We start from the raw sequence: 13,658 nt of genomic DNA, 5'->3' as shown, positions 1-13,658 counted from the left end.
TCCTGAAAAAACAAAAAAACAAAAACAAAAACAAAAAACAAAACTACTTCATTGTGTGTTTGCTTATTTTCACACTGTATCAGAGTTAGATTAACACAGTGTTCTTTAATCAGTTATTGTGTCAGTGATAAATTAATTAACAAGATAACTGTAATCTACAGTATATATATGCCTACAGGTTATAATGTGCAGCATATATTGGGTGGTTTTGTATCAATTGCTTGAAGTATTAAAACATAATCATTCCCTGAGTATGAGTCTACAATCTGGAAGGAAATAATAAACAACACACACCAAATGGACTCATGCACGTTCCCTAATGTTTGCCTTAACAAACATTAAACTGAGTATTTGAGCCAATACTTAACCAATGTAAAAATTACATGATAATGTAATGTGTAATGTAGCCTCAATGGGTTGTTGTTGTTTCGTTGCCTTGTGATTTTAAATGTCTACGACCTTTTTTTGATGACCAGAGATTTTCAACTCAGATATAATATCACACATGATGTGTTGCGCAGCGCAGACACAGACAACTTTCAGCCAAGTATTCACCTGAAAGATCCAAACGCTGTACACACTGTGCACTTTAGTGCTCTTAAAACATCTGGGAAAATATGCCAAACGAAGGAACAAGTAGCATGAGACCTTTCCAGATAATAATCCTTCCTTTGACTTACTGTTCACATCTGTGAGTCCCACAGAGAGTGAGAGAGGAAAATGAGTATTCCATAACAGCTGATTTACCTGTGTTGTTTATACCACAACAACACGGCTATTCTTCAGTTTGGATTAAGAAGGACAGAAGTGATATTGGATTGCAATTTTAAGCATGAAAAAATATTATAAATGCAGTTCCAAGATGTTAAAGCAAGGAGCTTTGACAGTCGTTTTCAGGTTCTGAGTCAGGAAAGCCTTACCTTGTGGTCTCTACACATTTAAGGCATTGAAGGGTAACCATAACAGCTTGGCTTGAAGATGAAAAATGCCCAGTAGTGCTTTGACAGCTAATCTAGAAAAGGTGGCATTGCTTTAAAATTTGATGAAACCAGCCAACTTAAAAGATTTAGGCAGAGGATAATCACTGAGCATCATCTTTGAAAATATGAAGTAAGCTTCAAATCAAACATTTTGACAAAACAGTAGTTTGTAGAAAGAGAAATTATGTGAGAAAATTATTATAATAAGATAAGTATCATTATAGCCACAATTCATACAGTCAAAAACACATAATATAGCTATAGCTAAGCATTTACTAGTACAATAACTTAGTTACCTACTGAAAAGGTTGTGGGGGCGGCACTGCATTATAGTGGTTAGCAATGTTGCCCCACAACAACAAGCTTCTGTTCCCAGGTCTGGGACCTTTCTGTGGAGACTTTGATTGTTCTCCCTGTGTGAATGTTAAAAGCTCAAAAGCAAATGAAATAAAATTAAAGTTGCTCACAGAGATACTCCCAAATAAGTTCATCTGACCAACCTGAAAAAATTACAGCCAACTTGAGACATAGCATCCGATTTCTCCCTAGAGTAAAAATATATGCACTGATAATCTTGCTTCTTATATATGTTCATCCGGCTTTTGAAGCCCAGCTTAGAGAAATAGAAAAAATAGACTCTGTGATTGCTGTGCACTTAAATAATTTCAAAATGTTGGCAGATTTTTACTCCTGATTGAATGAGTTCACAGAAGGTAGTTTAACATCTCTCAACATGCTAAAATTACTAAATGGAGGAAGAAAGTGTCCTGCCAGCCCTGCTATTTTATTCTGAAATTGTGTTTTACTTTACATCCTTTACTTCAGTAATGGCTGTATTGTACCCACAGCAGAGCATGAACAGAAAAAAAATTACTTTCCTCAGCAAACCTTACTTTAAGAATGACAGACAGGAATTACAAAGTAAATGTTCTGCAGATAAAAATGAGCCCCCAGATGAATGCTGACTTTGAGGGTAAAAACAGCGTATATAAAGAGACATTTCTTAAATGATGTGTGGTACAAAGAGCTAGCGTATTCCTGCTGTCTGATGTGCTTATATCCAACACAATAAGCATCTTAATTAGTTATCTGAGAGTGTGTGCATTATAATATTTGCATGGTCATATAGCTCATATCAACCCTGCTTATGTTGGTCACATCATGTTTCTGTTGAGACTGCCCACACCTTAAAAGCCCACTCAGATAAAAGACCATGTATTCAGGCATATTTAGGAAATATTTGAATTGAATTGATGAGCATTTCTGTGCGTTGCACCAGAATAAAATTCCTAAAAGGCTTGTGTTGCTTGGGTTGTTGTAATCCTACTCATATAATTTAAACACTTCTTAATACATTGATAGAATTGGCGGGGTGTGACAAATTCCCATATGATATTCACCAAGTGGGGCAACCTTTTTGTTTACATTCAGATTTTGACCTTCAACGTTGTATGACTACACAACTTATGAGACTAAATAAAGACATGGTACTCTGTCAAACATGAAAGTGCCAGCAGCACTTACTAAACAATCTAAGCCTTTTCTGCCTACCTCATCTAGGTTGTACTGTACCACAAGTGTTGTTGTGAGTAGTGATGTAAGTGTATTATACTGATATTCGAATGATGGAGGAGCAACTATTTCTTTACTTGAAGAAATATTAGCAGAAAGAATGTCCCCATTATCTTTAAACATGGTCATCATGCAAATGTATTTATGTTGAGCCATGTCAGCTGTGTGCCTGAACGTAATTATTCAACCACATAGATATCCAGAGGCATTTATGTGCGGTAATTAGATTTTTCCTGCCGGTTCAACAGATGCCACCCCTATAGCTTTAGGCCGGTTAAGCCATTACGAAGTATCTATATGGTCGCCATAGTTTCACAAAATAATTTGGTAACCATGGTTCCCTGTAGACAAGAGGAGCAGATAATTAGAATTTTATTTTATTTATTTATTTATTTATTTTTACTTTAGACTTAGAATGAAGGAAAGTTTCAGGCATCGATGAAATTGTAAACCTTAATGCCAGTCTACCCTATTTCAGCTTGCTGTGTTCGGTCGGATTAATCGAACTCATGCGGCCAAAGATAGTACCCAGCTTTGCTTTTCACTAATTGATTGTCTTTGTTTTGTATAATTCCTTCAGTTGTATGGGTTTGTGCGTGCGTGTATGTGTGTGTGTGTGTGTTTTTAATGCTCAGTTGCTCCATTTATCCTCAGTTACCGAAACACAAAAGATATGGTCGATGCTCTGAATTCTCTGGACCTGCATCGGCAAAATGCCTCCACTGACCTACTTCAACACACCACAATAAATGGACTTCTGTCTGCGTTTTTATCACACACGCAGAATTCCAGCTTATTTCACACAAACACATTAACTCATACATGCTCATCTGCAGCATGTATGAGTCCGCTGACCAATCTCCCAGCATTTAGCTGGAAACTGGGATTTTTTTCTTTTTTTTTCTTTGGTGCTCAGTCAAGTAGTAAGGACATAGTTATGTTAGCAAGATGACATGATGTACCAAATGGCTGCAAGACTCTCTCAGGTTTTCAGGAATAATGTTACCATTTAAACGTATTACCAGTTATTTTATTTGGTGGTCATTTCATAGTGGAATTTTTGAATAGCACTTTTCAGTGCAGAATTGTAAAGCTGATTCTGTATTTCTGTCATTTTTTTAACTAAATTGACTTTCTTCTTCTTTTTTTTTTTATTGGTTTTTCTGACTCTCCCTTCACATCGTCATTATAGAGATAAAATAAACAAATGAATTTTCAGGGACGGCACTAATACATAATTTTGTTGTACTGACACCTGCTACTGCGAGAACAGAAGTGACAATTGAGCTCAAGTTATTTTCCAACGATTAAGGGCATCCATTAAAAGCAGGCAGGCATTGTGATTTAGTAAACATTAAAGACCACTCAATTTATGTCCAGGGACATACATAAATAATATTCTGCTGCATGTGCTACACAAAAATGTTCCATTCAATTTTTACAAAAATTCTTTTACATTTAAAAGTCCAGGGCATCAGAAAATGAAAATATTTTCTCCACAGTTCCTGGAATCTCCAGATACATGACGGTCAGGGGGACAGGAGCAGCATCACTGATGTGCCAGAGGATACTTGGAAGACCTGACGACCAAGACAGGTCACTGGCACAGGAGTGGTCTGGAAGGAGTGGGAGATGTTTGCAATGTGAACCGGGTACTGAAGGCAACCTTGACAGGAAATGTGGGGAAGAAGTTTAAAGCCATGTCATCCATCATCTGGAACGTACACTACCAGTCAAAAGTTTGGACACACTTTTTCATTCAAATGAAGAGGAAAGCGTGTCCAAACTTTTGACGGGTAGTGTACGTGCTCAGTGTTTTCAAAAAGGAAGAGCCAAAAGCCAGCACCAACACCCAACCAAAGGAAAACAGACACCTGAAAGAGATAGCATCTCTCAAAAGGGCCCTGTGGAGGTTGAGGAACTTCAACATGCAGTTCACCTGGGCCCCCAAGGTGTTGTGGGCATAAATCAACGAAACACCAGTTTAGCCATCCGCCCAACTCTCTTCCCCTTTCCTTCTTCCCTCTTGTCTTGAGGAAGGAAGGAAAGGCGAGAGCGATGCTGCTGGCCCACAGATGGCGCAGGGCAGGGCACCTGTATAGGTGGGCTAGATGCGATGTCCCGTCATATTTTGCACATTACAAATATTTTTCATCCAAAAGCTCTCTCCTTATGCATTAAAACATTTAATTTCATGTTTGTGTACTGAAGGTGTCAACTTTGTGCCCTTTTATAATAATCGTCTTCCATAACACATTTCTGAGCTGAGGACAACTCTATCTCAGTTGTCGCATATTATATCATTTTAGGGTGGGCTCATATGATGTCAGGTCGAAAAACCTAATCAGACCGCTGCTCTTATGCAGAACCACGTGCCAGTGGGGCATCTGTGAAGTAACATGTTACATGACGGAAACAGCTGTGTGGAAATCTTGTTCAGCTTATCTCCAGTTAAGCGTAGCAGATGTAGCACTTTGATGTGAATTAAAACATACACATGCATAAATACATCATTCATAAGAAATGCATTAAAGACACTGTAACTGAGGCTTTGCATTTATGATATCATGTAGCTTTGTGGTTGCGTGTTGCTGGTTTGACATATGGTTCACATAATGAAAGTATGCTAGTACAGACAGTGAGGACAGTTTTTCACTTGCAGCTGACTAACCAGTAAACACAGGACAGATCACCGCAGAATAGTCATCAGCTTCCTTGTGCCCAGGGAAAAACAGGCTCTAATCAGCTCAGCCAAAAAGGAGAACATTAAGACAGGGATATACTGTAACATCGCAAAAGAAAGTCCACAGGTTGAAACTTAAGGTCCTTTTGGATTAACTGCATGATCCTCGATGTGTATTCGTCTGAAAAATACAAAGCACAAAGCACAGTGACATACATGCCGCTTTGTCTTATCAGCGTTACGCTGTTATCTATTCCCCACAGGTCTATGTCTGTCTAATGAGGCCCTGAGCAGGTGAGGAATCCAGCCCTGTGTTAACCTTTGCACGGGGCAGGACTGCTCTGGGATCTTAACAATGCTTGTAGCTCTTGGAAATGACAGCAGACAGATGAAGCTGGGGTTGTGTCTGCTGTTAAACAATGGCCTCATCTTACTCATTGGTAAGACATTGTTAAGACAATGGCCTTGTCCTTGAAGATATTGATGACGGAGCTCTGGCCTTGATACATTTTTAATTACTTATGTGTGCTTTGTCTCAAAATGGCTGAAATCGGGTTTCAATTTGAATTAGCAGTTAGCAATAGAACAGGAAAGGAAACCCCTTTAGCATTTCCAATTCCAAACCACGAGTCTCAAGAATATGGAGCAGAGTAAAACAAACAGTAATGTAATCTGTCATTTCACTTAACCTTGTCTCAGTCCACCATAAGGACATTAGTTTTTGAAAAAAAAAAAAAAAACTACTGTCATTATAACATAATTGTGGCAGTGTTTGTTCATGTACACAGCACAAGCCATGATGGATGTAATTATAATTATGTTAAATCCACTGTCAACCAGTTACCTGAACTGGGATATGAAACCTATGAATTAGTGGATGCAGATTATTTAATTGGCCTGCTCTCTGGGAATATTAGCTGCAGCCTTCGTGAATAAAATAAATAGTCAATCAGAGATTAAACCAATTGCGATGGAAACTAACTGCACCTAATCACATTCACTCACTTACTCACCTTCTACCTGCACTTGGGAAGCATCTACTGCACAAACCTTGTGAATGTAAATAAGTGATAAGCTTGAGCCAGAATGTGCTATCTAAGTTCTTGTGCTTCTTGGGCATATACCAATACTTTCCTCATCCCATGTGTAAGTGATTTTTTTTTCTTTTTTCTGGTGACACGTGATCAGGAGTTATTTGTACTGATATTGTATGTGCATGCATTGTCATGAATATTTGGTGTGGTTTGTGTGAGTCACTTACTCTGCTTCTACGGGTTTCAGTTCTTCCCTGCGGCATGTCTGCACATCAAAGATACAGGCACAGCTCTAAATGTCACAGAATTCAGTAACCACCATATAAATTCAATTTTTATTTGTTTCTATCTATCTATGCTTGAGAAGCAAGTCACAATATACTTTGTTTTACCAATAAAAATCAACAAAAAAGATCCCTATGAGAGTTCAGAAATTTTTAAATGAATCCAAGCAAAACTTATTGATTGCCCCCAACAGCAAAAAGTATTTTAGGGCTATCCTGTTTGACACACTGAGACAGAAAAAAAAGAAACATTAAAACGCTTCACATCTTTTCATAGAAAAAAAAATCTCTCTGCCAGCAGCATCTTGATCTGTTCTGGCCTTTTTGTCAAATGGAAACTTGTTTGGTTCCACCAAAGTTTTTGCATATTGGCAAAGAATCATTGAGCAAAGCACTTAAACCTGTACACCTGCAATATTTGGGGGATGAGGGTTCGGCCTAAATGCTGATACCAAACATAAATAAGTATATTGTCACATGAAATCATATTGTGATAAGGACTACCATCCTAATAAGGCAGTGCAAGGCCAATGTAGCAAATCTGAAAAACGGAGAGGGAGATATTTCTTGGATAATAATATGAGTATATTTGTAATGAAGCAATAGTTTCCATTTTCAAGCAAAGTATGGCCTTGACGGAAAACAGCAGCATGCAGGAAGTATTATCTTCTCTAAATTGTTGTGAAGTTCTAGGATACTTAAGGGACTGGACAGACAGACAGTCATCATGCCTCTCCTCATACAAAGTTCAACTTATTTTCTCTGCAACACAAAATGAAATTCATTTCAACTTTCAAGCATTCTTGTACAGCCACCCTGACCCAGCTCTTGGCTGCTCCAAATGCAATTGATAGCTTATTTAACAGCAAATCATATGCATTATGCTATCATAAATTATGTGGGCCAGCAGGTAAAAATGTAAAACTGAGCACTCTCTATGGTAATTGACCTGGTTGCTATTTCTGCAGAAAAAGTTATTTACATAATATGGAAAAGCTTGGAGTAAACAAAACATGACTGGCATTTGTTTACATTGTTTTATTCTGATTATGAAAATGAATGTGAGACTAATCAATACACCTCCAGGGATATCAGTCAAAGAGTGTACCTGCTTCGCAACTAATTATTGAGACGTAGCTAAGCTGAAGGCAGGGAAGGTGTGAGTTAAAACAGGAAGTTATAATGACTCTCGCAAAGAAAGAGAAGGGGGAGAGGCAGAGTGCAAGAAAGACACAGGAAGGGGGGTAGAGAGAGAGAACAAGAGCATTAGATAAAAATGAGAGCAAAAACAAACTGATGTTACACAGGAGAGGTCTTATGCAAGTTATTTTTCAAACCAGCAGTAGCATCTGTTCTTCACAGATGACGGATTCCTTATTTACAAGAGAGTTATGAAAAATGACTCCCATGCCAGAGGAGAGAACTGCAGATTAATTTGTTGGTTGTCACTTTAAAGGTTCTCAGTTGTGTTTAGCGACGATAATGATGCATGCTGTCAGCTGATACTCTCTTTCATTTCTCACACACAATAGACAATATCAAATTAATTACTGTGGCTTAAAATTACGTTTGCTGTGGTTCCTGAGTTAGTTTAGAAAATTATGTCACTTTAATGTGACACATGCTGTAGATTTCAATAAGTGACTCTGGAATTTCCAGACCAGTAAAAGTAATGGATACAGTTTGACTTGGCTTTGTCAAACTGGAATTTTTTCAGATGGGTCAAATTGAATTATGTTTTAGTGCTATCAGTGTAAGTTGCTAGTCTAACAAATCCTGCCCAATATATACTAGAAAACTAATTTCAGACGCTGTCCCCTAATTTATGCAAAACTCTGTTCTCCGCATATCATTGTCACTACAACAGTGACTCCCATTGCTGACTGCACATCGAACAGAAGTTTCCATCATGTCCACTGCACACCTTCTCTGCTGCAGTTCCTCCATCATGTGGCTACAGAGTGAACTACAGACTGTGTCTCAGGGGAAGCAGTCATTTAATGTTATTCACATTACTTTGTAACTCCTCTGTTTAAATCAGGTTTCCCTTTACCACAGTCATTGAAGTTAAAAGGAAGGTATATTCTGTGCTGTATTTGGTTTGGGGGGGTAAATATCACCTGAACAAATATATTTCCCCCGAGAGAGAGAAAAAAGAACTGAAATAATATCTTTACTCGAAGAAAATTGTCTCAAAATGTCAAAAAAAGTACTTGTTATTTAGAAAATGGCCTGTGTGGTTGTGGTGTTGCGCATATAATGTATAGCAGCACGATAAGGACTCATTTTATTATTTCATCAGTCAGGAAGCAGCATTCCTAATGAGCTACTTCCAACAGATTATAGACATTTGGGTCTGATCTCGATGATCTCGAACAGTTTGTCATAGAAGATGACCAACAGCAGTGTCCTGCATAATTTAAGACAACAAAATAACGAGTAAAAGCTGTCTTATAACTATAATGAATATTAATACAGTACAATATTAAACTTTATACAAGTATAAAGTAGCATTCAAGTAAGGCAGACACGTTTAATTATAGTAACAAATAAACTAAAAGCTGACTAATTAAGGTTCTTCTGATGTTGTTCATCTTTTCCATACAACTGTATCCTTGGCTACCTCAAAAAAAAAAAAAAAAAAAAAAAAAACAACCCTTAGAGACAAATCATTCATAATATCCGGAACACAGAGCAGTAATGGTTTTATTTGGACGCAGGGGTTTTCAACATCCAGTCAGTGGTATGGTGTACAACACATCACAGGGTTTCAACCAACCAGACAGTCATCAACAGACAGCATCACTAGACAAACAAGTAAAGAGAAGGTAAACAGTGTGACAGCAACTCACACTCCGGTTCCCACAGCGTGACAGGCGTTCAGCCCGCTCCCTCGCTGCAGTGTTCTTTTTGAATGTCAACCTAATGTTGTCTCATGTCAGCAGACAAACAGTGTTACCCTTTTTAGCATTCACTCCTGGAAAGAAAGTGTCACATCACATGTAGGGAAAACGAGAGTGCAACAAGTGCCCCCTAACCTCCACAGATAGAAGTCCCACCTCAGTCCTGCTCTTTCCAATAATAATGGAATGATTTTTTTTTTTGAAAGGGAAGAAGCTAAATGACAAGAGTTACGGCTCAACCACAGCACAGGCAGTTCACAGGGAAAACAAAAACACACACACACACAAAAAAAATATATTCTGAGATGATTCTACTGAACTTTGCCAGTAGATTGTGTTTACAGTAGTTCTCCTATTCCCATGGGATCACCCAAGCACAGACGAGCAATTAATGGAAATTGTGTGATTCAAGTGAGGATATCGTACTCCTTATGGTGGTCTGATGAGTTATTATCAATAGAAAGCAAAGATAAAAAAGTAACATTAGTTCATGATAAACGTGGCAACTAATAAGACAACATATTACAAATAAAAAAGTAAATACAAAAGTCCAATAAAAACCGATATTGTGCACAAAAGGCACTCAAATTTTCTTCTCTACTTACACCCTATAAATTAAAAAAACCAAAACAGTCTAGTTAAATATAATGATAAGTTCATATTTTTTTTTGAAATTGTGTGCTTTCTTCATCTTTCAATAAACAAATTTTATCTTCATAGATTTCAACAGGTGCAAAAACCTGACAGATAAAACAAACTATGTGGGTGAACCGAGCCATTGTTGAGTCCCAGATCACAGTCATAATGCCCACGAGGCGACAGTGTCCGCTGGGTCACTACTGTATGTCAAGCAATACTATCAGGACCCAGCAGAGGGTGTGACTGCGCTGTATGAATTTAAATGCTGTATTATCTCTTTTTGGCTGTAGGAGCGCTCTGCTCTCAAAGATTCTCCCACCCTGTACATTTATATACCTGCCAATGACAAATAAATAAGCATACGATGCAACGACCACAAGCACCACGCTTTCGGTTTTCAGCATGTATCTCTGTGACACTGCAGAACGTACAGACTGACTGCAGAGGTTGCAGCTGGGGTCAGTTCCTGGTTGACATGCTTAACGTTGTAGTTTCCTTTTGCTGAATCAAGCATTGTTAGTTCTCTTTCCCTTCAATTACCACAAGCAGATTAGTTCATCATTCCCAACCCCTGTAAATATTAAGGCGCATTTCTTGGAAAAAAAAAAAAAAAATGTTCCAATACTAAAATTATTTGTGCATTTTACCAAGGCAAGGCACCACGTACAGCCATCGTTTAACTGCTGCATAATATGAGTCAGTCATTACAGCGCAATGCATGCAGAACAGAGCAAGCTTCAAAGGGTGCGTGTAACAAAGTCTCTGGAATAGAGCTGTGAGAATGACAGTAACTATAAACAGAAATACTCTTCTTCAGTTTTCTTTCAATGGAACCAGAAATAGACTACATTCAAAACATAACTGTATCTATCACCAAAGATAAGATAAAAGCAGAACGGAAGGAAACAGCTTTGATAATAGAATGTCACAACATCTACTCTCAGGCCCCCTCGGGGTGAGGATCACATGTTAAATTTGAAAGAGGAACTGTCAGAGGGCACTTTTCGATCTTTCTTATATAATAATAAAAATCACCCAAGTCAGCCTTCAGCAGAAAGAAGTTCAGGTTTTATGCCCTGTCAGAAACTTATCAAGTGTGCCAAAAAACATAGTGGAGAAACCGTTCAAAAGCAATCAAATTTCTACAGTACAACTGCCAAATGCACTCTAAACACACAGTACACAGTAAATGATCTGAACTATATTTTATCCAACAAAAGAACATGTTTGCCGTTTACTAAACATGATAAAAATGTGGTCTATGTGGTTTTTTGTTTTTTTTTTTTTTACAAGTGCCATTCACATTAACCATTTACCTTTTTTTTGTATTAGCCTGTACAAGATTAACACTTAAAAAAGTACTACCTATATATTATGTACAAGTTTACCACAGGATTCCTACATTAGCTGATGCATTAGTTTTCTGCAGGAAGTAGAAAATAACATGGCCCATGCTCACTGCACATGACGGTGATGAAGTCCTGATTAGGTGCATCTAAGACTTCAGAGATCATCTTCATACCAGGAGGTTCTTATCTTTAGCAGTAAATAGGATTGATTCCAGGTACAACATCTATAGTATCAATTGCCACATACATAATATCATTGAAATATAACACTGTAACGTCCTAATTTATTACCTTGTCATGGATATGGGTGTGCAACGTTTATTCATTGTGTTTCAAACTAATCATTTTTTGTTTACCATGAGCCCATGAGAAAACTCTGCATCATTGCAAATAACATCTTTAATGTTTCCTTTATATCCTCTAAACCCTGCATGCAGAAGAATATAATGTCACTATGTTATTACTTTGCGGAACAGCCACTGAATTATAGTACAAACAGAACTCAGATCAACTTCAAGTAAGTTTATATGTACAGCCGTAAGGCCTATGACCTCAGTGATAGATAGACACTCTATTTTTGCCTGAATGTGTACGCTTGTCCAGATGAAGTGCTTCATTCACATTAGCAAGTGAATGGAGCATCAGCTGGACAGCGTAGAAACTAATTTCACAAGTATTGCTTCACTTGCATTCAATGTATCTCTGAAACAAGAACATGGCCACAGATTGTTGTTGAAATTGAGGTAAAACTGAAACACACATATTCCTAGAGATGTTTACTGTAGTTAAATCAAGTTCCAAAGAGGTTCAAGCTTCATGCCCTCACACCTCCTTCCACCACTTTATCACTATGGTAACTTACTGTAGGCTTGCTCCAGGAGCTTCCTGAATATATTAATTAAGTCTGACAGAAAATATCTGTATCTGCTCCTCACACATCAGCACCCATTTTCAAAGCTTCTCCCTCACTTGGAAAACGTTACAACCCTCTCATTAGTAAATTCCACCTTTGCTACATGGTACCAGACTTATCCCCATCACTGGACGTATTCATATTCGAGCCAGTAGCTGAATTGTTACTAGGAAACATTTTCTCAGTGGGAGTTACAGCAGGGCTGCCGACTCCTGAAGAGCTGGAGCTACTCGAGCGGTGCTGTGTTGGAGGAGGGCGCACCGGTCTCATGGGCGGGGGGCGTAACTGAGACCCGGCCAGGCGGGCGGAGAGAGCAGGTTTGAAAGTGGTCATCATCTCAGAGGTGGAGCTGCTGCTGCGACGCATGGCTGCATCTGGATCGCGGATCATAATAGTATGCAGTGGACTGCCGGGCTCAGAGCTAACTGGGTTCTTCATGGGCTCCAGGGTGTCCAGGACCACATCAGGAGCCTGTTTAACCGTATTCTGACGTTCCAGTTCACGCAGCTCATGGAGCGCTGTAGTCATAGTCTTCTCTATGTCCTTGTAGTATAGAGATAAAGATGAAAAGAACAGAATAATAATAACGGGCAGGTCAGCAGAGGATATCAAACAGTGAGACATATAACATTTCACAAAAAGTACCACACTGATAAAGCACGCACCTACAGTTTTAGGTACATATGGGTTTCAGTCAACACTAGTTTAAAATGAAATAGAATCAGCTCACTTTTGAAATGTGTTTATGTTGTCTGTAAGAATCTGTTATCATCACATTGTTATCATTGTGCCTAAGTACACTTTCATCACAGGAGAATTTCACACATCTGCACCATATTACCTCACGTCAAGATTGTAGCCGTTCACAAGAAATAAATGCAGACATAATGTTGCATCCAACACAACAAAATCAGTTCCTGCTTACTGATTGTCACATGGACAGATACTTTGAATCAATTTACATCTCATAAGCAAGACAGCACGGTTGCTTGTAAAGCACGGTATGCATGATTTGCTTTGACTGGCACAGTCCCTTTTACTTGGCTACCTAATCGGTTATCCAAAACCTCTTACACAGGAAATAACGTAATCATAGATAAACTGTGATTAACTGTGTTTGTTTACATACTGAGCAATTAAAAAAAACTTACAGTTTGCTATTCTGAAAAAAGCTCAATCACAGTCTCAAAGTTCTGGTAAAGTTCAGTGTGATTGTCTTTGGACCTAATGGCTGTAGCAGATTAAGGGTTGTTATTTAGTCCAGGCCTATGTGTCCTTGAAGTGTGTCTATCGGCCAGCTG

The 13,658-nt window shown here is 38.3% G+C and overlaps 1 protein-coding gene across 1 annotated transcript in view; it reads right to left on the bottom strand.

Moving 5' to 3' along the window:
• Positions 1-9,254: 9,254 nt before the first annotated feature.
• The window catches only part of srgap3 (SLIT-ROBO Rho GTPase activating protein 3), a 52,035-nt gene continuing 47,631 nt past the window's right edge, over positions 9,255-13,658 (bottom strand). The window contains exon 23 of the mRNA XM_029502127.1: positions 9,255-12,900. Within this exon, the coding sequence (XP_029357987.1) occupies positions 12,457-12,900 (444 nt within the window). The 3' untranslated portion in view covers positions 9,255-12,456. The remainder of the gene's footprint in view (positions 12,901-13,658) is intronic.

This window comes from Echeneis naucrates, chromosome 5 (genome assembly GCF_900963305.1).
Source record: "Echeneis naucrates chromosome 5, fEcheNa1.1, whole genome shotgun sequence".
NCBI classification, from domain to species: Eukaryota; Metazoa; Chordata; class Actinopteri; order Carangiformes; family Echeneidae; genus Echeneis; species Echeneis naucrates.
This window is presented reverse-complemented; position numbering and strand designations above follow the sequence as displayed.